Source organism: Sciurus carolinensis, chromosome 9 (assembly GCF_902686445.1).
Source record: "Sciurus carolinensis chromosome 9, mSciCar1.2, whole genome shotgun sequence".
Lineage (NCBI taxonomy): Eukaryota > Metazoa > Chordata > Mammalia > Rodentia > Sciuridae > Sciurus > Sciurus carolinensis.
Window position 1 is genome coordinate 5,647,432 of NC_062221.1, and position 27,640 is coordinate 5,675,071.

The 27,640-nt window shown below is 37.6% G+C and overlaps 1 protein-coding gene across 1 annotated transcript; it reads left to right on the plus strand.

The window, feature by feature from the left end:
* Positions 1–13: 13 nt before the first annotated feature.
* On the plus strand, positions 14–27,354 carry Tiparp (TCDD inducible poly(ADP-ribose) polymerase). Its single transcript, XM_047564069.1, has 6 exons — positions 14–431; positions 1,996–2,956; positions 18,481–18,649; positions 19,963–20,123; positions 25,264–25,542; positions 26,182–27,354. The coding sequence occupies exons 1-6, from the start codon at positions 14–16 to the stop codon at positions 26,627–26,629; spliced, it is 2,436 nt and encodes an 811-aa protein (XP_047420025.1). The 3' UTR covers positions 26,630–27,354.
* Positions 27,355–27,640: the final 286 nt, after the last annotated feature.

The window sequence follows — 27,640 nt, forward strand, 5'->3', positions numbered from 1 at the left end:
GGACCCCGGCGGGATGGCGGCGCCGCTCGGGCCGCGCTCCGGCGGCTGCCGGGGCCGCCTGTGGCGCGGCGTCGGCGGGCCTGGCCGCGCGCTGCGCCCGTCGCCGGCAGGTGTGCAACGGCGGACCCGCCGGGGCCGCCCGTTCCGCGGCCGGCTGCGGCGCGAAGTTGGCGGCCGCCCCGAGAACTTCGGGCGCCTCCTGCCCGCCGGGCGCCGGCTGCGCGGCGCGGGCTCCGGGCCGTCCCAAGGGCGGCGGGCGGGTGGCCGGCAGGAGGCGCCCCTCGGACCCGCGGCGGGCGGGGGCGGGGGCGGCGCGCGGCGACCCGCGTCCTCCGGACCGCGGGTCCCTCTGCTGCCCGCTGATGGGGACGGGGTCCCACGGCGCCCCCGGCCGGCCGTGCCCCGGTCGCCCCGAGCCGGGCCGGGCGGCGGTGGGAGCGCGTGAGTGAGTGGGCACGCACACGTCCGCGGGCGCGCGGGCGGGCGGGGGGTGGTCGCGGTGCGTGCGTGGGCTTCGGCCGAGCGGAGGGAATACCGCGGGCCGTGCCGGCTGTGCCTGGAGGCAGGAGCACCGCGGGATGAATAATAACGCCCGGCTTGGCTGCCTTCCAGTTGATTTATGTCTCGTGTCAGGTCCCTGCTTCGCGAAGCTTTCGCTAACAATGCCAGCTCACCCCGAACGCTCCTTTCCCACCTCTTCATTTTGCACTTAGGCTAACACTTTGTCGCGTACCCTACTCTGTGTTTTGTTTCTTAAGTTTGATTATTCACTTTCTACAGATTAGGCATTTTTCCAGTTAGGACTTTAATATTTCTTTTTCTCGGAACTCAGTTTTCGTTTTTGACCTACTAGCAACCAAAGCTTTTAATGCATGCCTTGTCTTTTAATTCAGCTAACGAAATATTTATGGAACACCCACTGTGTGCATTGTGCTGGGCGCTGTACTGAACACCTACCATGCATACTTGATTAAGTCATGGGCCTTTGCATCAAAGAGCTCTTTCAGTTTATTGGACAAGAGAAGAGGATTAATTGCTCATTATCTTTCTCACCTGGCACAGTTTCAGTAAATATTTTCAGATTTCACTTTTGTTCAAGGATTCTGATTCTTGCAAGAATAATTTCTTTTGGGGCGTTCACTCAGAATCTGAAATTTGGTGTGTATTTTTTGCTGCATTTCTGTAATATGCCTTTACTTGCTTTTTAAAGTGCACATGTAACTTTTCTGAAGACAAAAATTAGACCTTTACCTATAATGCAGTCGTTTTTTTTTTTTTTTTTTTTTTTAAATCACAGTAAGCAGTGTGTTTATTGCTGAAGCTAAAGACCTGGTATTCATTCTCAGTAGTGATAATGTTTTTCCAGCAATTTTGGCCCTTAACATTCTTGGAGTATATTGGAACTTTATGAATACAGAAATGCTTAACAGGCTCCTGACTTTATCCCATGTAACACTTTAGTTGAGAATCCCTTGTTTTCTGTGTGTATTCTCACACCCCCAACTCACTATTTAACTTTGAAGTTTGTCTTTCATTTGATGAACTTTTGTTTCCCCCACAAAGAAACCAAGTTTTTGTCAACTTGTGAAGCTGATGATACATAAACAACTGTAAAGAGAACCACAAAACAGATGTGTGGTTTCTTTGCTGTCTTCATTTTGACACAGTTATGTCTGTTTCCCATCTCACCTCACCCTAGACTTACAATAAAATTCATACCCCAGCAGAATTACTGTTAAGTCCACAAATAAATGCCAAAGTCCTGTTCAGAGGCATTCTTCTTCATCTGCCTTTACCTGTGCTTTGATTTTGAATAGCTTGTACTGTTTTGTAGACTTCATTTCTTAAAAGTTAAAATTGACCTGTGGAGACTAAACATAGCACAGGAGGAGTGATTTCAGTGACTTAGTCACAGACCAACACAAAACATTTTAATGAATGAATGGAATCCAGTTGTCATTTTGTAAATGATCATTTTTCTTTCTTTCCTGGTAGGATTTTTAGACCCTGAGGAGCAATTGGAGCTAATCCACATCGTGGAAATGGAAACCACCGAACCTCAGCCAGACTGTGTAGTGCAGCCTCCCTCTCCTCCTGATGACTTTTCATGCCAAATGAGACTGTCTGAGAAGATCACTCCATTGAAGACTTGTTTTAAGAAAAAGCCGGATCAGAAGAGATTGGGAACTGGAACCCTGAGGTCTTTGAGACCAATATTAAACACTTTGCTAGAATCTGGATCACTCGATGGGGTTTTTAGATCTAGAGACCAGAGTAGAGATGAGAGCAGTTTACATGAACCTATGGTGAAAAAACCCCTGGAAATTAATCCATCGTGTCCAACAGCAGAAAACAATGTGTCTGTCCTGATTGCTGATGGGACAAATGTTGGGGGCCAAATGCCAGAAGCCCATCCTTCCCCTGATGCTCCAGAACAAGTGGTTCCAATTCAGGATCACAGTTTTCCACCAGAAACCATCAGTGGGACAGTAGCTGATTCGACAGCAGGGCACTTCCAGACTGACCTTTTGCATCCAGTTTCAAGTGATATTCCTACTAGCCCAGACTGCGTAGACAAAGTCATGGATTATGTTCCAGGGGTTTTCCAAGACAACAGTTTTACAATCCAGTACATTTTGGACACCAGTGATAAGTTGAGTACTGAGCTCTTCCAGGACAAGAGTGAGGAAGCTTCCCTTGACCTTGTGTTTGAGCTGGTAAACCAGCTACAGTACCACACTCACCAAGAGAATGGAATTGAAATTTGCATGGAGTTTCTGCAAGGCACTTGCATTTATGGCAGGGATTGTTTGAAGCATCACACGGTTTTGCCGTATCATTGGCAGATCAAGAGGACAACTACTCAGAAGTGGCAGAGTGTATCCAATGATTCTCAGGAGCACTTGGAAAGATTTTATTGTAACCCAGAAAATGATAGGATGAGAATAAAGTATGGGTATGTATTATAACAACTTGTAAAAACTGTTAAATGCTTTAGAGAAAGTAAAAAGACTAAAATACAGTAGTTTCTTTCAGTAGTAATAGGTTTTATTCTTTTTTCCTGTTATTCCTTTGACTTTATGCTATTCTGAATTTTCATGGTGTTTGAATGCAGGCTCTTTACCTAACCTGACAATGAAGGTTTTATCATTTGAACAATTCACATTTCATTCTGTTCAGTATGCATGTGACTGAGAAGTTGCACATATGTACTAATTTAATCTCACCGAAGAACTTGCTTTTGAAAGAAAATTCCATGATAACTCTTATAATCAATACCTAAGTTGTCTAATTTTAAAATTCTGTGTGTTGAGTAACTGCTCTTTTTATATTCAATGCATATCTTTTTTATTTGATTATTTAGTTATACATGGCAGTAGAATGCACTGAGTACCTGCTACTTTTTTAAAGGAGAATATTTGGAGATATTTGTGGCCCTTTTTACTTTTAATAGTACAAACACTTTTTTTGTGAATGATTCAGAAGTTCCTCCCATACTTCTGAATCATGCCAGAACACATTAAATCTCTTTTATTAGTTTCCTTAAAGCATTTTACTACTAAGTTTCCACAATTCAGTCGTTCTTTTTCTTTTCAATTCTGGCAGAGGCTTTACAGTGAGTGAAGGGAGGATTTATGTTAATGGAAATGTTTATCACTTGCATAAAAACTGTCCTTGAATTTTGGTAAACAAGATGTGTTTGTACCTAATTCAGTCCTCTTAGTATGGCTGTGTAAACATATTCACTGATATGGAACTAACATTTCCACATCTGAATTCTTCTGTAACTGAACTTTATTTAAAATGAGGAAAATGGTAGTTACTACATGCAAAGTTGATATGCAAAAATGGCTGTATAGTACACAAATTTCTAAGTTGTTTTTCCTGTAGTGTAGAAGGAGTTAAAGTGTGGGATGTTATTAACTTTGTTTCATCAAGAGTAAGGATTAAAATTTTAGCACACTTCCATCCATGGTACCTGATTTTGAAGACTTTCAGGGCAACCTGTTACATCATGAATAATGAGTGACCTGGCTTAATAGTAAAAGGCATAACCCACAGAGCGTAGGAGACTGAGAATCCCAACCCATATGGGCAGAAGAAAAACTTAACCTTAAGGGTCATTTTTGTTAACAGAAAAGTTGATTTATACTACCCAAGTGTCTGGAGAGTCATCAAATGGTGGCAGTATTTAAAAGTTGTCTAATTCTTAGTCTCGTTGCCAACCTTCTGTATTCTGATATGGTTCCAGAGCATTGTTGGTATTAGAAGTTTTTTTTTGTTGTTGTTGTTTTAACTTTTGGTCTCAATTTAGTATTGAATAAGTGGTTTTCTTTTAGAGTTTTAGTATTTCACTTACATAGTACCCAGGTCCATGTGTCTTTTTAGCAACTTACCATGAAACTAGAATTGTGCATCTTGTTTTAGAAGTGTAGGACAAGATGACAAATAGTTTAAAGCCCAAGTTTAAAGAAATATAGAAGACCCCCTGGGATAAAAGTAAGGTTATATCAAGAATGTAGTTTTCCTCATTATAAGTAAGTTGTCTTGATGATAAAATGGATTCAAGATTCTACTTGAATCTTGCTTGGGTTGCAAAAATCTTAAAGCTGAGTTCTTATTTCTTAAAGCCAACATTGGAAGAGAAAAGTATTTTTTCTTAAAAATTTTTCTAATAAGGTATCATCCAAAATCTCTGTTGCCCCTGAGCTAGCAATTCTAATTACTGTGTCAAGGGTGATTAATTTTTATATACTCTCAAAGCCACTGTAATCTTTCCATCTCCTAGTTGCAAAATTCTGCAGAAGAGTAGCCTCCCACTTGACTCTTTCAAAGCAAATTTCCAGTCTGCTGAGTACTTGAGTATCTTTTTTTTTTTGGGGTGCTGGGGATTGAACCCAGGGCCTTGTGCTCGCAAGGCAAGCACTCTACCGACTGAGCTATCTCCCCAGCCCCAATTGAGCATCTTGATACACTAAGTTTCTATCTGTTTGAATTGGTCAGGAAGAAACTAGCAGGATTATTATCCACCACATTACATTCTGTTACCATGAGCAAAGCAAGACAGTCATTTTGATCCCATGAGATCTGGGAATTCTTGGGTCAGCAGTATATTGGGTATTTTATCCTTGGTATTTGCTGAAGAAGAAATACAAGACCCAAAGCATGCATTGTTGGATCAGTTTATAAAATGGTTGAAGTTGGTACTTGATTTCCAAATCAGTTTTAATCAAGTAAATTAATGTTTATCTGACACTTAGAAGAGGAAAAAAAGTATGAGTGGTTATTACAATTAATATTGTATATGGTCTTGCTTTTGATAAAATAGCAAAAAGTAGGAACTGTTGATTATAAGTAAAATGAAATTCTCAGTGAACAGGAAGAAAGTAAGATTTTATATAGCTAAGTGTCAAAAATTGGGCTTTTGGGAAGTTGACCTGTGGTCACTGCAACCTGGTTTTCCTTGTATTCTAAAGCGATGTTGTGTTTCCTGGCAACAAGATGCAGATAACGGCATGTTGAGCCTTGCTGAGAGATTCACAAACAAGCTGGAGCAGCCCAGGTTCACATGGTTACCACATTATTTGGCTAAAGCTATTAATCTCTGTGGTCAGGCCTGTAGAGCTGGTCTATCTGTGCAGATTGCACATAACCAGGAAGTGTGTGTTCAGCTGCTTATATGTCCAAGTCAGACCCAGTAGTATTTGGATTCAGGAGTAGTGAATAATGAATGGCATTTGTTTATCCTACTTGTTTTCAATAGTTTATGACTTGGTAAGTCTCTATATTATAACAATATCTTTATTATGTGGAACTTGGGGAAAGTTCATAGTTCTGGTTCCCTAGCAGAGACAAAAGTTCATAGTTTCAAACTATGCAGATAAAAATTTTTAATTTGCTTTGCAAATAAATGTGAGGATTTAACATCTAAAGTAATCTAAATTAGGTATACAGTGTTCATTTTGTCAGGAATGAAATCAAAAAGGAGACAGCTTTTTAGTCAAGATGCATAGGTACTAAAAACATGTAGGAAAGGATTTCAATAATAAATGCTTATGTAGTTCATTGTAATTAAATTATGATACAATTACCTTTGTTTTCTCATTCTGCTTTTATACATCTGTCTATAGATGTTTATTGTCAGCATCATCTGGAACCTAGTCATATGTATGAACTCCCCAGATTTGATGCTGAGACTTCTTTTGTATGTGGAATGGGCTTTGAAGATTTCCAAATTCCATATATGAAGTTGGGAAAACATCACTGAATGTTGTATTTTTCATTAAGAAAACAGTCTTTAACAGTTTAGCCACTCATCCCTATGTAGAAGATGTGGTGGGTTGCCGACAAGTTTTGAAAGATCCTTGCTAGCCTCAGTACTGGTGTGGATAGTTGAAATTGTGAAGGGAGTATACATCGCTCTTCAGCATCGAAGATCACCATTGGTTCCACATTACTTTCATTTCAAAGTGTGCAAGAAGTTTTCTAGGCATTGCCACCCATCAAGAAAGGGATACACTGTAAACCATATTTTGGAGGTTACCCGCTGGTTAAAATATGACTAGTGATTAATTCTAGTAATGTAATGACTAGTGATCTAATCTTGAATTTGCAGGAAGAGGGTAGGAGTGAAGATGAAAATTGTAAAACGTGAATCTCTGGTTAGTTTTTCTCAGAGGACAGAGTTCTTTTCTTTTGGAGTTAATGCTTATTGATAAAAGAGAAAGTTTACTTGTTTAAGGCTTAATTAAGCCTAGAGCATTGTCATAACCTTAGCTTTTGAGCAATTTTGATAACTTTGCTCTTAGCAGTCCTTTATTTTTTTTTTCCAATCTGCCCAAGAGGTAAATCCCATTAGATAACTTCACAGAAACTGTGTAAAAAGACAAAGAGAAATTCCTATTAATGATGGTAGAAAGCATTTATTGTTATAGTCTATATAACTTGCCGAGTGAATTAATTTAAACTAGAGCAAGCTCCTGACTGAACTGTACTAGAATAGTTAAATTAGCCTAGTTAGCTCTGGCCTGCACAGCTGCAGTGATGTATGAACTAATTCATTATGTGTTATTGATAACACTGGAGAGAAGAGAACAGCTGAAACTTACTATGCCTTGTGACTTTTTGGTATTTCTTGAATATACACAGCTGTATGAGTTTGGATTTATTTTAAAAAATTACTGCCTAAGAGAAAGAGAGCTCCATAAGCAAGAACTGTGTTTGAAGTGACTTTCAAAATGTGCCTTGTGCTCTGGGATAAAGCAGTCCAATGAATTATTTTTTGTACTTCTTTATGCTGCTATTTACATATGAAATAAAACTAATTAGCTTCTATGTATACTAATCTAGAGAAGTTCCTGGGTCTGTGTAGAGCTATCATGAGAATCAATAGCAATCATTCATTTATTCCCTTTCTGCTTTTTATCAATAAGCAGATTAGACTTTTTGAAGCAGCTGTCACCTGGCTTCAGGTTGGTCAATCTTTTCCTGATGTCTATTTATGGTAATGAAAATGAACCTTGCAAAAACCAAAGATTTATGACTTAAATTAGTTAGACAAAAGAGCTTATAAGGTTATCTGGCAGTTTCTAAAAATAATTGCATGATTATTTTTTCATTGAATGGGGTCCAAAGCTTTTACTTTTTATAAATAAGAAAAAGGAATTTTTTGCACATAGTGGGCATTCAAAAAATGCTACTTTTGACTGATTAACTCTGCTGTGCCCTGTAAATCTATTTCCTATTTCTTGTTACACTAGAATTTCTAGATTCTAGATGTACATTCTATCATAAAACAAAGGTAAATTTGGAAATTCTTCTGTGTATTTGTGATCATGGTCAGTGATCCTCAGATTATTCTGGGTTTGGGGGCTGCTTTTCACTAATAGAGCTTGATTACTGGAGGATTGTTGCTAAAATCCAACCATTTGAAATTGTGACTATTTTTCTATAGCCTCTTATTTCTTATCCCCTGATTTGAGACCCCCAGATTTTTTAATCTTTGGTAATGATTTTGAATTGCATTTGAATAGGAAGTCAGGTCCTCTTCACCTACATCAAAACCTTTAATAATTATCACACTCCTACTTGTGAATTCTGGGAAGAAAACTGAGTTTACATGTGTGACACTTTTACATAGGAAAATGAAATACAAGTTTAGAGTTATGATTTTTCTGACACAGCTTTCTGATAGGCTGGTTCATATTGGACACTGGTAAATTAAAACACTTACTGTAACTCACTGTAAAAGTAGTAGAGCTTCTGGTTTTATATTATGTCTGAGAGTTTTAAGATAACAGTGTGAGTGATTTTCTATCTTTATAAAAGACCAGAAGGCTGAAGATTGAGCCATTTTCTAGTTCATTCTGGGCTTGAAATTGTTAGGTAATAGTCTTTAGATCTTGGTTTGAACTGTACTTTGCAACACCCCAAACACATCTGTACAAAGGAGTAAAATATATCTAAAGTTCACCATCTCTAGGAGCATACAAACCACATTTTACACATGGAGTAACTACTTTAAATAAAATTACTTTTGTATTAATGTATGTCTACTTTTGTATTTATATTATTTACCTCAGTGCTTCCTAGGAATTGTACTGCATATAGTCTTTCCCCTATTTAAAATTTCTTCCTACAAGTGTTAAACCTAATCCAGCCTAAATTCTGAAACTATATCTGAAAGCCCCACATTTTTAATAAAGATAATTCCTTCTTTGTAGGAGAATTTGGAATTACAAGTGATAGGTTCTGAAATACATTTTGAAATTTTTGAAACTCTATGTAAAATCTCTTACTCAACTTGGTATTTTGTGAAAATTTATAGTCAGTCGGTACAAAAGATAGTATTGCAGACTTGATGTAACCAGTCCTGTGATCTGGAACCTCAGTTTAGAAGTCAATGATACTAATAAACTTCAGTTGTCAAGTGTGAAACTTCCAATTTTCCTTGCTGACCTAGCCAGTTACTGTTGCTAAGACAAGCACAGAAGAGAGTTAACTAAGCATTCCTATTTGCTGTTTCCACACAACAAAATGTCTATCTCTTCAGTCCCCCTTCAGTCCTTCTCTGCTCTCTGTTGTTTACTTACTGGTAACAACGCTTGACCACTGAAGAGCCTTTGCATGGTCATCACAGTGAAAGGATAAGCTCTTACAAGAGTGAGAATGCTGGAGTGACTGTTCCCTTTCACCATCTGCAGAAACCAGTAACTTTTGAGTATCACAAAAGTTGTATAAGGAGTGTAGTAGAATCTCTCGTGACTACATTGTCTAAGAAATAGTTCAGTAAATGTGTGTTCTTTATGCAAATGGAAGTCCTCTCTATGGGTGGTGGTGTTCCTGAGCATGAGGAAGAGTTTGTGTTATGTTGGTTGAAGCAGCACTATTCATAATGACTGGAAAATACATTCAGTTTAGGTTGGGCGTAACAGGAGTTTCTCTATTACGTTGGGTTTTTGTTCCCCCTTTTTGTATTAAGGGATTCTTATTTGCCCCTTCTCACATGACATATGGCCATTCTTTGCTCGAAATTTTTACCAGCACTGAAGTCAGTGGAGAATGGCAGGGGTGGGGAGCCCAAGGGTGAACTTTGCTTGTGCTATTGCATGTGCTTTTAGAGTCTGGTCTCACCCTGTGATCTTCATAGTTCCCACAGCTCTTCAGGGTAGACAGCAGGCAAATTGCAAAAAGTACCCTCAATAATTTCCCGCTGTTGTAATCTTAGGTTTCTGACTGTCACCTGGTTTAGCTCTTTCATTTCCAGGCATGGGAGAGAAAAAACAAGCACTGAAGAAATCCTGGGTTTGTCTTTCATGTTTAATTCTCATCCTAATAGAAGAAAGACACCCTTGAATCTGTGTAGAGTATGTGAAATAGAAGCAGCTTTGCTTGCTTTCTAACATTTTTGATTATCCAAATGCTGCCAGACATCAGTTAGCAGTGTGAAGTGGTCTATAATTATTTTAATATTTAAAAAATTCTAGGCTAATCTGTCAGAAAACCTTGCTTGGTTTTGTAGACTCCCTCTCTTCCAGAAAAATTACTGATTCAAGATTATAGTGAAAGGTTTTGTGATCATGGTTTACAAAACCTAGACAGGAAAACATCATTTCTCAATATCTTTTCAGTGGGAAGCTGCCCACCCCATTTGCTTGAAGAACTGTCAGTGATGAACTTTATGTAATTTGTTTGTTTACAGTCAGATTGCTAGTCTACTGCAAGCTGTTTATTCATCTCTGGGTTCTCAACACCAATATATAACAAGCCATCTGTGAATGTATTACCAGTTCTTACACTCATGAGTTAAGTTTATCTGGACTAATCTGGGGGAGGGAGATAAGACTATTAAATATGAGAAAATTCTGAGTAAAAGCCTTTTTAAAGGAGTCATTGAAAATTTAAGTGTCAAACCAGAAATAAACTAATAGATTATATCTTGCTAGAGGTTAGTAGAGGATGTTTTGTGATAATTTTTATAATTGGTATTTCATTTATATGTAAGTTCTGAATTGCTTAAGGTTATTTGAAAACAACATTTAAGTTATTTTATTTACGTTATAGTATTTTATATATGCTATATTATACTTTGATCTTGTAGTTATGTTGAAAAGTTTTATATAAAGAAATTTAATTCTCTTTACTGTCAAATTCCAAAAAATTGAACTAGTCAGTATTTGTGCCTTGAATACGTGGGAGAGACATTTTTGGTTTATTTCGAGGTAAGGTAGAAACTTCTCAGTTTTAAAAATATTTCATTTTAAAGGGAACATTCATTTCCACAAAAATCTGTAACTGCATAATTTAAAGTATTATAAGGCATGTAATGCAATTATTAAGCACAATTTTTAAAAACCAGTCTGCTTTCTATTCCAGCTGCTCTTGTAAAAGTTAAGTTTCACTTCCTCATTAGTCCACAGCTGAGAAGCTTGTCTCACTGTAGTCACCTTCTACAAGTCTCAGGACATGTGATTGAACTTGGATCACAGTTAAGACTGTATGACATTTCTGGTATCTTCAGGGTACAAAATTTAATCCCATGCCTCCATAAATAGGTAGCAGTGAGATCTTCTGATCTCATAAGTATAATTTTTATTTATAACTTACGTAAGATTTCAGATTTACTCACATCTTATTAGAAAGTATTTTGTGAATGTGTGTTCTTTGCTTTGATCCATATTTTTCTAATTAAAAAAAAAAAAAAAAAAAAGTCAGCCTGACTGTCTCTTGTCAGGCCCTTTTCCTTGTGTGGCAACGTAATTGCTTTCAGTGGTTGCATAGGTGGCAGTGGTGGGTAGGGGGTTCAACATATGGCCTTACTTATTAGCAGGTTAGCAAAACATTCACATGAATTTGATAGCCAGTGTCTTAGTATCAAAGCTTTTTGAGAATAAGCTGTGTTAGCTGTGTTGTATGTTTGTTTAGAGCCCTACATTCTTCTGGAGAATATGCAATTACAAGGACTTAAAAAAAAGGGTATTCTTTCATTAAGAAATCTGCCTGCTTCCTTTTTCCTCCCCTGTTGTTAGTTTTTCATTTCACTCTGTTCTCTTCTGGAATGACATGAACACCACAGCTTAGATGTCTCACATTTTGTAAATCAGACATAAGGTTGCTAAACATTTATTTATAGATAAATGTGGTTCCAGACAGTGTCCCACTCGTAACTGGCTACCTTCTCAGAAATGCACCTGCTTCCAAGATGTCCCAGGTGGGACCAAGGCAATAGGACATGCAGAATTTTATCTCATCATTTAAATTTTTTTTTATTTGTTCTAATTAGTTATACATGACAATAGAATGCATTTTGACACATCATATATAAATGGAGTATAATTTCTCATTCTTCTGGTTGTATATAATGTAGAATAATACCGGTCGTGTAATCACATATGTACATAGGGTAATAATGTCCAATTCATTCTACTGTCCTTCTACCCCATACCTCCTCCCCTCCCTTCGCTTCCCTCTGCCTAATGCAAAAGTACTTCTGTTTTTCCCTAACCACCCACCCGCATTGTGAATTAGCATCCGCTTATCAGAGAAAACATTCAGCCTTTGGTTCTTTGGGATTTGCTTATTTTACTTAGCATAGTATTCTCCAGCCTCATCCATTTACCTGCAAATGCCATAATTTCATTCTTCTTTAAGGCTGAGTAAAATTCCATTTTGTGTGTGTGTGTGTGTATGTGTATATACACACACACAACCTTTTCTTTATCCATTTATTGAAGGGCATCTAGTTGGTTTCATACTTTGGCTATTATGAATTAAGCTGCTATAATCGTTGATGTGGCTGCATCACTGTAGTATGCAGCTTTTAAGTTCTTTGGGTATAGCGGGATAGCTGGGTAGTCAAATGGTGGTTCCATCCCAAGTTTTCTGAGGAATCGCCAAACCACTTTCCATAATGGTTGTACCAATTTGCAGTCCCTCCAGCAATATATGAGTGTACCTTTTCCCCCACATCCTCACCAACATTTATTGTTGCTTGTATTCTTGATAATTGCCATTCTGACCAGAATGAGATGAAATCTTTGAGTAGTTTTGATTTGCATTTCTCTAATTGCTAGAGATGTTGAACATTTTTTCATATATTTGTTGATCAGTTGTATTTCTTCTGTTGAGTGTTCAGTTCCTTAGCCCATTTATTGATTGAGTTATTTGTTTTTTGGTGTTGAGTTTTTAAGAGTTGATCCTAAAAAATGCCTTGAATCTTAAAGTGGGAATACTCTTACCTACCCCCAAATATTTTGAGATATTTAGGAAGATGAGCTAAATCCATAATTCAGGTTTTATGTTAATAGTTTTACCAAGTGATTTAAGCCTCGGTAATCCTATGTCAACTAGATCAGGGTCTGTCCTTAGAGATGGACAGATTTTAATTCAGTTAACATTTGATTCTTGGTCTGCCCATAACTACTGATGTCCATATGTGCATTGATATAAACTCCCAGTATTGATGTATATATATCTGCCTACAATTACTTCCAAATGCAAAGGGGAAAAGTCCAATTGTTACCAAGACCCAAAGTTGTTGTATAGAAATTAGATTGCTAACCTCCGGTGAACATTCAAAGATGTTGCACTGGATGTAAGCATTTATAGATAAGTTTTATTGCCTCCCCCAACAGTTTTGTTTTATTTATTTGAGGCAGTGTTAGCAAAAGTCTTAATTAGTAACAGAATAATTGACAGTTACTATGCTTCCAAAGGAGAAAGTTATGAGTACATAGTTCTCTGAGGTTTAGTAAAACTACTCTGCTTTCATTAAATGTTGGTATTGTATGTACCATACTTTGATTCTCATCACTTGGTAACACATTTGAAGGGGATGTGTAAGCTGCAAGATATAGCCCAGCATTACTAAATGAGTCCTGAAACATCAAAGTGAGTATCAAAATCCCTCTATATTTTGTGTGCCTGTGAAATTTCTTTAGCAGCGGCAAACATACCTCATCTGCCAAACCTGTCTCCAGTTAGTAGCAGAAGAGCCTCAGTACTCTTCAGAGTGCACTTAATCATTCTATCATTGTTGATGTGAGGAGACATTTTCACTTTACATCACAGTAATCAAATAGGGCCTACTAATTGTGACTGGTTAGTTTATTAGAGTGGATGTTAATAGTTTGAGGTCACAGGTTTATCCTTGTAGAAACCAGTTTGCTCTTACAGGCAGGATGCCAAGATTCCAAAGTCTAACTGATCTGGTTAAAACTAACTAGAATGGTATTCAAAAAGTTTATACTTAATTGGCCTTTGTTAAAGTCTGAGTTCTATATTTTATTTACATCACCTTCCCACTTAAACATGTTCCGCCTCTTGTAATTCCTGTTTTACTTAATGGCACCATTATCCAGTCACCTAGATTGGAGACGTGGGACACATCCTGGACTTTGTACTCTTTCCCACACGTACTTACCCTCATGCAGTTTGATCTTAATTCTTAAATACCTTGCAAATCACCACTGCAGTTGTCTCCTTAGTCCTCTGTGATCATTTGTCTTGTGTGCAGTTCTAATAGCTATAAATAGCTAAGTATAGAATAAATATCAATAAATAAATGAGTCTCTTCCCTCACCTCTTCTTATCTTCCGTTGCCAAAAATAAATAAATTGGTTCTCCACATCACCACTATTGGCAAGTCTGGAACTTGTTGAAAATTTCCCATGATTCTTGCTGCCCACAGGGTCCAGTCCTAATCTCTTCACTTAGCACTCAGCCCTTCCTTACATGACTCAGCCAGCCTCTCCAGTCCAGTCTGTCTTACCCTTCTCTACCCATGCACACCCTGACCTCCCATGTGAGCCACATTGCTACTCGCACATGCTCCTTGTACCCTGCTTGGTTCCTTCTGCATGTTAGTCACTACTTGTAGGGCCTGGCCCACCCTTGTCTTGTCGTCCTGGTGATTGACTAGACTGGACATACATTTCATCCTCCCTGGGATGGCCCCTGACCACCAGCAGACTTAAGGCATCTGCTTGCCTGCAGGCCATGTTTCACGTGTGCCACAGGGTTTGCTCCTCCTGCTAGACTAGCATTCTGTGGCATTTAAACTTTTTCCTCCTTTCCCTAGTATGTAGCCCACTACCTAATCATATGTCTACTTAAGATTATTTTGGCTTTTTAAAAATGGTCACATTTCCTTTCTGTTTTCAAGCAATAAAATATAGAAAAATTGCCTTAAAGTGTTTATGTTCTTTCCTGAGCGCCCACATGCATAAACTCAGGAACTATATATCTGGCTGAGTAAGTAGTGGTGTACAGATTTCTATTTCATTCAACACCTGTTTCTTTATTGGTTCTGATTCTCATTCCAGCTGCCTGTTATTCATATTGTAGGCTTTCAGTTTCTTTTAGTATTTGAAATAAAAAAGAAATGATGTGTGGGGAATACTTGTGACTTCGTGTGGGTGTTGGAGCTCCATGTGTTGGTAATATGTGTTGGAAAATGTTGGCCTAATTAGTATGTGAAGATATTTGTTGAGTAAGAGGAGAATCACTGTCACAAAACATCTAAATCATGAGAATGGGTGCCCTTTTCAGAATTTTAAATTAGTCTTATATCTGGATTCTTACAGTATATGGGTGGTGGTGTATTAGTTGGCAAAACTTGTGAAACAGTAGTTAATATTTTAACAGTTGAAGTCCATTCTTTATAGCAAAAGCAGCAACCTGTTCAAGGCTTTGGTCTCCCCCTGCCCCCCCATAGTAGGATTAAATCTGAGGTAAAACAATACATGATGTATTTAACAAAAGCTAAATTGTTCTATGTAGTGATCCCACAGTAGGAATGCCCTCAGGACAGATAGACTTACCCACAGAATTATTGCACCCTGCTTTTACAGAGACCCCACCCAGATCTCCATTCTCTAGCACTGTTTCTCTTGCACAGTTTTCACACATTCTGTATTTACTCCTTTGACCCCTTGTTCCTATCTGCTCAATACTCTTGATCTTCCCTTAAGGTTCTTAGAAGACAGACTCCTCAACTCATGGCCTAACATCTTTCTCAGTACCTGTTAAGCCCTGGGTCACATTTCCTCGTCTCTTATGTACCCTTGGTGCCCTGTCCAAAAGGTCTCCTCCTCGCCTGTCTGAACTGTATGAACTGCTCCCTTCTTAATGAGAAACAAAGTGCTTGGACAACTCTTCTTGTTTTTTGATACAACCTTTTACTCACCATTGATGTTTCCTAATATTTAAACTCCTAAAATTCTTTCTCTTACAGAAAACTATCTTGGATTGATAAAGTAAAACCTCTTATTTTTCCTGACCTTTATCCATTCCTGGACAGTAGTAACCACTTTCTTTCCCATAATGCTGTGTGTCTATTCTTTTTCCTATCATTCCCTGAGTGTATTTACCACTGATGAGTTTAGAAGGTTTATTTAGAACCAAATAAACTGCTTCTTTGGTTTAACATTGTGTTAATTATTCCTCTCATGGAGCCCCTGAAACACGGGGACTACATCTTGTTTAATTCTTTGTGTATTGCTTAATTCAGCCCACCATTACCATTACTACACATAGATGACTCATAATTGCTTTCTGATAATAGGAAGCAATGGTTTGATAGAAGAGTGATGGATGTTGAATGTTTGGCAACCTCAGTGCACACATTTGTACTGATGCAAATTGTGGAGGAAAATCTTGGCGTTGGATTTTTAAAGCATTCCCTGTTTAAGGGAGAGCAGGTGGTAAAATTAATCTTATAAAAAAAGATAATGTTTTTCAAATTTGTTATTTTGCCTCCGTCAGGTCTAGAACTGCATATTGAAAATCAAATACAACTAAAAAAGTACTTTGATACGCCAACCCAAAGAATAGTTGATTGTAGTAAATTAGAATTTGTCATAGAAATTTCATAATGCCCAAAGGACTGAAATTCACAGAGAATGTAGCAAAAGCTGCAGTTGTAGATGTCTTTCTCATGCAAATCATTATCTGTGAAGTTTCAATAGTACAGGCGTGCACAGAAATTGCTAGCATGATGTCCAGAATGAAATCTGACACTTAAACAGCAAAAAGCTTTGGTTTCATGTGTGTTAATGTAATGACTGCTATTCTAAGAACTCAAAAAGAAAATGAGTTTTTTTTTTTTTTTTTTTTTTTTAGAATTTCCTAAAAACATTTCCCTTTTAAATTAGCTATTGCTATTTACTATAAATCATTTTAAACAAAACAGTGACCAATGTGATTTAAGCTTTATTTTATTGTCTAATTTCTATTTTATGTGTAATTAAAATCATGTTGTTTTAAAGATCACATCCTATTTTTTAGTACTCTTTCTAAGCAAGAAATAATTTGTTTAATATGTAATGATTTTTAAATAAGTATATTGCTTTTTGAAAGTTATGTGCTCTTTGGGTAACATCAGTTGGGCATATGGCCTGAATTGTTTTCATAGAGAACCTGAGTTACAAATTATTTACATTAGGACAAAGGGCAAGAAGTAAATTTCCCTTGACACTTGTCAGGGGTATTGAGGGATGTTAATAGGCCTTCATGAGGGGAAGGGAGAGCCTTGGTAGATTTGGATGGCTCTGTCCCAGTGCTTCAGCACCTTCCTTAGCGTAGGGAAGGACAGTGGTGAGGCAGCAGTGAGGAAGTTGTTTAACCTGTGTAACCAAGTGGTTTTTACACCTTCGCACCAGAGTTCTTTCTATACAAAATGTGTCACGGTCTGGGAAACAAGTGCACCAAACATAGTTTGAAAAATGTTGCACTAACCAACAAAGCAAATAGGTAAAAGTTAATACCCTTTTCAAAATCCTGATTTACCGCAAGAAACTAAATTATTTGGGAAAATAATTCAGCCCCAACACCTGAATTTACCATGTCCCAGTTGTTCTGAATGCTCCTAATTCTGGAGTATCCCAAGTTTTGTAGATGACTGTTTAGAAATGTTCAGTAGAAGGGAGAGTATGAGGAAGGTATTCAGGAACTTAGTTACTTTGCTAATATTTGTGATGTTATTTTTTAATGTATTTCATTTATTTTTTAAATTGTAGACAGGCATAATACATTTATTTATTTATTTATTTATTTATTTATTTATTTATTTATTATGTGGTGCTGGGGATTGAACCAGTGTCTCACATGTGTCAGACAAGTGCTCTACCACTGAGCCACAACCCCAGATTTCATTTTTTATATTGCTTAGGGAAAATTTCAAGCATAATCATAAAGAGAAGAGAGAAGGGAAATGGATACTTTGCCAGTTACCTAAAGTAATGTTACAAATATTAGATGAAAAGTTCCATTAAAAGTAAATACAAGCCTGGTGGTAGTGGTGGCAGATACCTGTAATCCCAGTGATTTGGGAGGCTGAGGCAGGAGGATCACAAGTTTGAGACCAGCCTCAGCAATTTAGCGAAGCTCTAAGCAACTTGGCAAGACTGTGTCTCAAAACTTAAAAAAAAAAAAAAAAAACCTGTAAATATGTGTTTTAATTGGATTACGGTTTACAAATTAATTTTTAAATGAAACTAATCGTATAATGGAACTTCCCCTGCCAGCAATATGGAGATGTTTGGAAAGGGCTGATTCAGCAGCAATAGACCATATAAAAAATGGCAAAATATTCTCATAGTTACCCTCACAGTATCCAAATTTCCTCTTCATGTTTTGCCAACATTTTTTCTACTCAAGAATAAAACACAGTATTGATTTTGGGTGGATTAGGAGTATTGGCTTAGTTTCAAAAAGAAATTATTTTTCTTTCGGATGTCTATATCGGCTTCATGCCTCAGACTGACATCCTGACTGGTGGATGCCAGGGTTTGACTCACCTTGCTAGGGAGTGGGATATGGGATTATGTTGATTAGCTTAGACCACTAAGGCTATTGACAATGGTACCATAACTATGGCCTGGAAATTTTGGTCTCCTTAGGAAAAGGCATATAGAGAATGGATACTGAGAAAATGCTCAGATGGATATTTTTATTTAGCAGTTTTTTCTTGGGTCTTTTTAGAGGACAAGAATTTTGGGCAGATTTGAATGCCATGAATGTGTATGAAACAGCTGAATTTGACCAACTACGAAGGCTGTCCACACCACCCTCTTGCAATGTCAACTCTGTTTACAACACAGTTTGGAAATTCTTCTGTAGAGATCACTTTGGATGGAGAGAATATCCTGAGGTATTTACATGATCTTTAAAAAAAAAAAAAACCATACATTTGAGTTGGGGTTTTTGTTTTGTTTTTGTCTTCGTTCTCTTATTCTTCCTTTATGACAGTGACTAAGCAGAACTACAGGTCATAATTACAGAGCTTCTTGATGTAACAGTCTTGCTGATACAGGTAAAAGTTTTCTCCATTTTTCTGAAAACATATTTCTTTCCATTAACCTGAAATCCTTACATAGAATGCCACTATTATCAGAGAACTAAAACAGTCTCTCCAGAATCTTATACTATCAAGATAAAGTACTTAGACTTGGTACCATTAGAATGATTTTAATGAGATGAAAACTTGTGTAACTTCTGTCTGTATCTGCCTCCTGGATTTACAGAGATTAGATCAAGTGTTAAACACCATTTCAGAAGCCAGAGAGAAAGTCATTCTTAGGTCCCTGGAAGAAGTGCTTGAAAATGTTTATTAAGCTGTGGTCAAGCAATAATAATAATCTATTTAGAATTTTGTCTTATGTACTCTTGTATCCTTTGTCCGAGATAGTGAAACTAGCATATCAGTTTCAAAGAAGGTTTTAAAATGGTACTTTACATTACTTCTGAATGACAACTTGGTGTCAAACACCCTGAAATGAACTTTAGAGATTAATCTCCTATTCTGAGATCTGACTTCTTCAATTTGATTGCTAATTTTTAGCATTACAGAATGGGATAATTTATCTACCTTATTTAGTGTTTTTTTTTTTTTTTTTTTTTTTTAAAGACATTCCAAAAGAATACGACCTAGTTAACTGCTATAAAATACAATATTGAACTAATTTTTTGTTTTACTCTTTTAAGTAATCACTACTATCTGCCTTCATCTTCCTTTCAAACAGAGTAATAGCCTGTTTAAAATGTATTCTTAGAATACAAACTTGTCCTGTGTTCCACCTATCAGATGTTTCTCAGGTGTGAAACTTACTTGGTGTTTTTGAACTTTTTATGCTTACTTCCCCTTCTCAAAATTCCCTTAAGAAAGAAAGATAAAAAAATCTCTAGGACATCATTAAGGTGGAAAACACAATGGAGTAGTTTCTCACATGTTTCATAGGGAGACATGAGACATCTATGTTCTAGAACAGGGAGCATATTTCTAATCTGTATCTTTGAGGGGAAATCCTACATATAAAGGGAATTAATTTGATTTACTGTACTTGGGGTTGAAATTCTCTGACACTAACAGTGAGGTTAACTATTTTTTGCCTTAAGTTACATTTTCATATTTCATGGTGATTGTTTATTAATTTTTCTTTTTACCTTCTGTTTTCTACTCCATAGTCTGTTATTCGACTGATCGAAGAAGCCAACTCTCGGGGTCTGAAAGAGGTTCGATTTATGATGTGGAACAACCACTACATTCTCCATAATTCATTCTTCAGGAGAGAAGTAAAAAGGAGACCACTCTTCCGCTCCTGTTTTATTCTGCTACCATATTTACAGTAAGTGTCCAATGGAAAGTCTAATATCAATGTACTTTTGAATGCCAGTGGAAACATTTTTAAATCAAGATGTATCTTGGTTATTCCCCCTAGAATGTGATTCTGAATTATTGCTTTAATTTTCTAATAAATTGAGTTCAGGTAAGCTACAGTTAACATTGAAAAGAGGAAGTATCGGATTTTTTAAACTGAGAAGCAAAGTTAGCATTTTTTCACAACTAAAAGTAATTGTTTCGAGGCAGAGAGTTTGCATTTCTTCAGTGAAGATTGAGTTTTCCGTTCCATGAGGATCTTCTTTTGTGTTTCAAGACAATTTCCTACCCCAGATACACTGTCAGGGCTGTTGGGTAGAATCCCATAGATGGTGATCTCTGTTCTCTCTTCCTTGAATGAATTTCAGTTGGAAAATTTCATCTTACAAATTTGGAAAAATTCATCTTACCAAAATTATCAAACGAGCAAATTTACTTGCTCATTTCCTTGGTGAAGCATATTTTCTACAGTACTAAAATTTTCTGTCCTATATCGTAAGAATGTAGTCACCCTTCTGAATTGTAAGTAAGCTCTTCTTCCATTTTCCCAAGTGCCATTTCTTCCTCTTCCTTTCCAAAATATCCCATTGGCATATCTTCATAGGTACCAAAAGGTGGGCATATTACCATTTATGTGCCGTCTTTGAAAGTTGGTATCTCTAGGGAGATTGTATACTCTAATATATCCTGATATTGAAAGTGGTACAACATATATTTGATTTTATGAACTTGGCAATCTAAAATAGTGTTAGTTGGTTTCTTCCCATCTCTTAGGTAAAGGTGCTGTTTTATGTTCCTATTGTTTTTATATCAAGCACTGTATTTTCTCTTAAGTCATTATGAGAGAACTTAATCCTAATTCTGAGATTGCAAGGGAAATGCAAACACATAACCCCTGAAATGTCAGTATTCATAAAAAATTTGTAATAAGACCAATTTTAGAAATATATATTGGCTTTGGTTTGTTTACCGTTTTCTTTGCAGTCCAAATGTGAAATTTTTACTTGTAAAGGGTTTTTTGTTTGTTTGTTTCTTTTTGGTTTTTTTGTCACCCCCACCCCCCTTTTTTTAAAAACTAGGAAAAAAAAACCCAAAACACCATTTCTAGGATTTCATCAGCACAACTAGAACTAGATCAGCATGAAGTAGTTAGGAACAGTGGTCTTGGTGAGACAGTAGAACTCATTAGTGAGAACAACAGCTTGGCCTTGCTGAGCCAGTCCAGCAAGATGTAGCTTCTGTGTGAGGGTAAAAATGCTCATTCAGGTCCTGTATTGTTGGTGAAGTTTTAATAAACAAGTGAAAATCCACTTTTTTCAATCCTAAGACAAGTAATTATGAAATGCTTCTCTTTTTAAAATTTAGACTTGTTTTTATAAGTGTAAAACTATAAAGTAATACAAGCAGTAGTGGAACTAATGCTAGAAATGGTTTTACTATATTCATAATATAGGCTTAAAAGAGAACAAAAATGTTACTTCCTCTTTTTTTTTAATTTTTAATTTTCTATTTTAGTTTTCCTGTCTGAAATGGTGATAATCAAGCATAAAGTAAGAGGTCAGCAAATCAGAGATTAGGCAGATGCTTTAGCAAGAAAAGAGCAGAGGAATAGCAAGTTCACCAGAGTGGAATGGATAAATCCAACAGTCCTGTCTGCCCTCGAGTCAGGGGTTAGCTGAGCTGAGAGAAGTTGAGGGAGACTGATTCCAAAAACAGATTCCAGGAGCAAATTCCAGATACAATGGTCTTAGCCAGAGAGAGAGAGTTTTATTTTGTCCTTTGCATTTACATGTTATTAAATGCAAAGGATCAAAGAAAAACAGGTGAAAGAGGTCACAATCGTCAGAGAATCAGAGATGTCTTAAGAATTGGAAATGCTAGGATATGGGGGAAGGAGTGGGAAGGGAGACTGACTTAATTCATTGATTTTTCTACAAATTCAACTATTGTTTTTTTTTTTTTTTAAAGGGTTTCCTTGCTGCCTTTTTAGCAGGGCTGATAACAAGGGACTTTTTCTTTAATATTTTTAGAACATTTGAGCCAGGGTGGTAAAAAAAATCAAATCTCAGATTTAGGGTGTGCTTGGGGGTCCATTTTGTGCAGGTGGAAGGATATCTGTTGTGCAATCCTCTTGTGGTGAGAAGGCATAATACAGTTTCTTTTATTCCTCCCCCAGAAGAGTAAAATCAGCTAATTTTGATTTCATTACTGAAGTAGGTTTGGCAAACATCTTTCAAAGGAGTGAAGGGAGGAAAGGAGAGTGATAAAAGGTGACCCTTGGATTCTGAAAACCCATTCTTCAGAGGGTCTCGAGTATAAGCTTAATATAGTATTAACTTTGCCCCTCTTGAGAAGACTGAGACAGCACCGTGAAGCATGCAGTACAACATTGGAATGCCACAAGCTGAGTAGAAACAGCATTGTCTGCTGGGCACCTGGCGCACACCTATAATCCCAGCAGAGCGGGATACTGAGGCAGGAGGATCATGAGTTCAAAGCCAGCCTCAGCAAAAGCACGGCGCTAAGTAACTGTCTCTAAATAAAACGCAAAATAAGGCTGGGGATGTGACTCAGTGGTCGAGTACCCCTGAGTTCAATCCCTGGCATCCCTCATCTCTACCCCCCAAAAAAAAAGAAAAGAAAAAGAAAAGAAAAAGAAACAGCCTTGTCAGAAAATCCAGGCACATTTGTGACTTTTTTTAGTATGTTTTTTTAACCTAGAAGCAACTAGAGTGTAGAAGACTGTTAGACAGCTATATGTATCTATGTTTTAGTCCACTTAGTAGGATGTCGTCTTGTTAAAAGTAAGCATTTATGGGTAGGAATGGATACTAACCATATATGAAATTGAATTTAACATCTTAAGATGTATAAGGTTTATTTGCCCTGGCTCATCTTCAAGCATGTCCAAATAAATAACAGACCTTTAAGACTTATATGAAGTTATTTTATGGAATGGGTTCTTGGGAAGGAACAGTAGCAGAGAAAAAAGGAGCATTCTCATTGTTAGGTTTTCAGTACAGGCTGAAACAGTCTTTAACCTTTATTGGGCATAGTGTTGGGGGAGAATCTTAGCTTCCTTCCTCAATCCAGAAACCTTTGTTGTGACTTCAACCCCTGATACTAATGGAAAACTGGATGGGCTGGGTCTTACCTTCTACAGAGTAGGAAGAGAGGGGCTAAAAATAAAGGGCTTACATTCTGTGCTTTCCTGCTACTCCCATAGACAGTGATGGCTTTTTAAGGAGTTACACACCTTTGAGATTTCAAAGTAGCGGGACCTATCTTTAGGAAAATGTACCAGTGGAAAATGGGTCATGGTACCAGAAAAATGTATCCTACTGAGGCTCCAAGGAATCAACCAGGGCTCTTAAGAAATGCCCCAGAGGATAAGAACTATGTGCCTTCTGTCTTGAAAGTTGGAGATGCCATCACCACTTTAAATCTGTCCTGAACTTCACACACCTGGGGGATTTTGCCCTGAAGCTACTTGCTCAAAAAACGCTTTCACAAAGGAACTTGAAAGCACAGCTGCTTACTTGACAGAGGCGGGACTTGAGAAGCTAGTGCGTATCCATAGTTTTAGCTGTTTTTTTTTTTTTTGTACTGGAATTGAACCCAGGGGCACTCAACCACTGAGCCACATCCCCTGCACTTTTTATATTTTATTTTGAGGCAGAGTCTCTCTAAGTTGCTTAGGGCCTTGAGACGTGCTGAGGCTGGTTTTGAACTCCTGGTCATCCTCCTGCCTCAGCCTCCCAAGCTGCTGGGATTATAGGCATGCGTACCATTCCTAGCTTAGTTTTAGCTTCTCAGTGAGCCATCTCTTATTGTGAAAACATTGTGATATTTTAGCAGCAGTGAGAGGCGGGCAAATGGAGTTGGGATCCCAATGCCCATCTGTCACTTTCTAGCCTTTTAAAAAAGTATAAATTGTGAAATCTATAGAAATGGAAAGAGTGTGAATTTAGAGACTACACGCAGGCCTGGATTCAAATCCTGTCTCTGCTCTTTGGTCACTATTCTAGGGCAAATTATTTAATCTCTCTGAACTTTAGTTTCTGTTTTTGAAAAGCGTGGGTAACTAAGTGATCTTGCAATTATTGTGAGAGCAGCACTGTGTGAAATACCTGGCTTACAGTATGCTTGCTGAGGGTGAGGGTGGGATGTGCTCTGGAGAGGAGATGCCTGTTCACACGCAGCTATAACCTCTGTGTCATAAAACTCTTTTGAAAATTTTGACTTCCTAATCCCTTTGGCAGACATTGCTTCCTTGTGACCACTGTGTGTCAAGGAGTGTGACAGTACCCTGACTCTGAGACAGGCCTCAGGGTCAGGATTTCCTTACTCTCTCTGTCTTCCCTTTTTGTCTGTTTTGAACAAAAATGCTACAAACAATGATACAAGTTTAAGCATTTAATCAGGCAGGGATAAGTAACTTATCAAAGCTACTGCTTATCTAAAGTCATCCTTCAAAGTAACAACTGAATGTAAAGGTTCTGTGATGTGCTTTCTGGTCTAGGTTATAGTAGTAATTAGCTCCATCTTAATCACACCCAAACTATAAAATTTGAATACTGGTGGGCTTTATTATTCATGATCTTAAAAAGTGAGGGAAATTTCAGATACTTGTCAGCTTTGGGTGCCTGCTTCATGATATTTATTTCTTTTTATACAGAAACAAACCCCTTTTCATCATCTGCCCAACTTTGTTTCCTATCCCACACAACCTTTAGTGAGTATTAGCGAAGTTCCAATAAAGCATATAGATTTTCATCACTCCCTTGAAGAAACAAAGTTTCTTTAACAGAATAGAAAAGAGATCTCCAGGAGGATTCAGAAGCAGAGATACTCATAAATGGGCCCTTGCTTGTTTGCCTTGCAGCAATACATTCCAGAGCTTCTCCACAGGGAGGAAGCCAGGAAGAAGCTAATAATAGGTTATCCATGTACAGGCAGTGGGGTGTTTTTGTTTTTTCTCTAAAATGAATAATATTTTTGTTTTTTAAACAAGCGTTTAAGACATACATGTTATAATATAGAGCCCTTCTAATGTGAAATGTATTTATTGCTGAGTGTTTTACGTCCATGTTCCTTCTCCTTCTTAGGACACTTGGTGGAGTTCCCACTCAGGCTCCTCCACCTCTTGAAACAAGTTCATCATCACAAATCATCTGTCCAGATGGGGTCACCTCAGCAAACTTTTACCCTGAAACTTGGATTTATATGCATCCATCTCAGGACTTCATTCAAGTGCCTGTTTCTGCAGAGGACAAAAGTTACCGAATCATTTACAATCTTTTTCATAAGACTGTGCCTGAATTTAAATATAGAATTTTGCAAATATTAAGAGTCCAAAACCAGTTTCTTTGGGAGAAATATAAAAGGTGAGTCAGAGATGTGAAAAGTTCCATGAGAGCTTTTCTAAATGTAGCTCATATCAAGTGCAGGATGCAGTAAACACCTGCATATAATTTAATATGTTTGTATTTTTCCACATTAATTCATATGATCCTCAACAAACCTATAAACAGGATTATTACAATTTACACTTTGCCAAGAGGAAAGTGAATGGTAGAAAAGTTTGGCAACTTGCCCTGGGTCACACAGCTAGTAAGACGCGGCACTGGAATTTGAACCTGAGCAGTAATCTCTACTGTGCTGCCCCTCATACCAGCAGAGGAGCTAATGTAGTACAAAGGGAACTCACGCAGATTTGGGGAAGCTCAGACAGGAGGGGATCCCAGGGAAGGTAAAACATGAACTGGATTTGAAATGGAAGGGAAAGCAAGTGGGTGGTGGTGGAGAAGGAAGGATAGGATAGGGAAGAGAAGGAAGGATAGGGACTTTTCTGGAATGGAAAAGCTCAATTTAAACTTTTAATGTGATCTTTGATGGCATCTTGCCCTTGATACCTACATGAGTCCTTTTCCCCCTTGAAATCATGAAGAGAAGCTTGTGACAACATCATGGTTATTAAATTGATCTGTATTTCCTTCTGATTTCTCTATTCACTTTTGCATTAGGAAAAAGGAATATATGAACAGGAAAATGTTCGGCCGTGACAGAATAATAAACGAGAGACATTTATTTCATGGAACATCCCAGGATGTGGTAGATGGAATCTGCAAGCACAACTTTGACCCTCGAGTCTGTGGAAAGCATGCTACAATGTTTGGACAAGGCAGTTATTTTGCAAAGAAGGCAAGCTACTCTCATAACTTTTCTAAGAAGTCCTCCAAAGGCATCCATTTCATGTTTTTGGCCAAAGTGCTGACTGGCAGATACACAATGGGTAGTCATGGCATGAGAAGGCCCCCTCCTGTCAATCCTGGCAGTGTCACCAGTGACCTGTATGACTCTTGTGTGGATAATTTCTTTGAGCCTCAGATTTTTGTCATTTTTAATGATGATCAGAGTTATCCTTATTTTGTTATCCAATATGAAGAAGTCAGTAACACTGTTTCCATTTGAAAAATCTTGGTACTGCAAAATTATTTGATATGAACTCAATCCAGCATTTGTAGCAGGTTTTGAATGGGTGGGACTGGGTAGGGAACAGCATTGGACAGTAATAGGGCATTTTTCAGACCCATTTTTTTAAGTGCTAGAAAATGTAATTTTTTTTTTTTAAAAGAAAAAACAGATTTTAAAATGACCACTTATTCTTTAATTATTACTAATTGTTAGTGTACTCAGTGTGAAAAAGACTAAAGATTGCATACTCTCCATTCACACTTGTACATATAGGCAGCAATATCATTAGAAGCATCTGAAAGCAGAAAAAAAGAAAAACCAACAGCTTAACTAATCAAATGCTGCTTGGGTCTGGTAGAAGTCTGGCCCAGTCAGATGGAAACAAGTCAGATGAGCAACGTGAGAATAATTTCTTAACACTGATAATACTGATTGGAACTGATACTATCATGCTTATTTCCATCCAGAACATCACAGCTTTGGTGTAGTATAAGTTCACAAAATTTTGGTGGCTAGAAAGAAGTTTTTATTTCTAGCAGCAGATCTGAAACACATCATCCAATCAGAGACCATTAATGACTTTAACTGTTCTGCGGAGTTTGCCTGAGAATTCAGAGTTCTGTTTAGAGGACATTTAGGAAAGGGGGAGGGAAAAAAAAAAAAAAAGGAACCGTTTGAAAATTTCTCACCAGCAAAATTTCTCACTAACTAGTCATATAAAATAAGATTGTTGTTGTTTAACTTCAGCATTGGGATACTCTTCCATGATCATTCATCTGGGTTCAAAGGAGTTGGGCAGCTAACTGGTTAAAGCCAGCATCGAATATCAGGAGTATTACCTGCCTTTGGGGGTTCTAGACCTAGTGCCTGCCTGGAGGTTTTAGAGAAAGGAAGTACATCTGCGGCCAAACCGATAAGTTGTTTTACTGTGCTTTGCATACAGTAGATTCTCTGAAGTATTTGTTGAATTGAAATCACCGTTAAAGGTGGCAGTTCGCCCTGTGCCTG

Excerpts from the sequence above, each read along its gene's own strand:
- Tiparp (XM_047564069.1), top strand. The coding sequence starts at position 14 with ATGGCGGCGCCGCTCGGGCCGCGCTCCGGCGGCTGCCGGGGCCGCCTG. Across the intron at positions 20,124-25,263 it reads ATTCTGCTACCATATTTACA|GACACTTGGTGGAGTTCCCA; the intron begins GTAAGTGTCCAA and ends TCTCCTTCTTAG. Across the intron at positions 25,543-26,181 it reads CTTTGGGAGAAATATAAAAG|GAAAAAGGAATATATGAACA; the intron begins GTGAGTCAGAGA and ends CTTTTGCATTAG.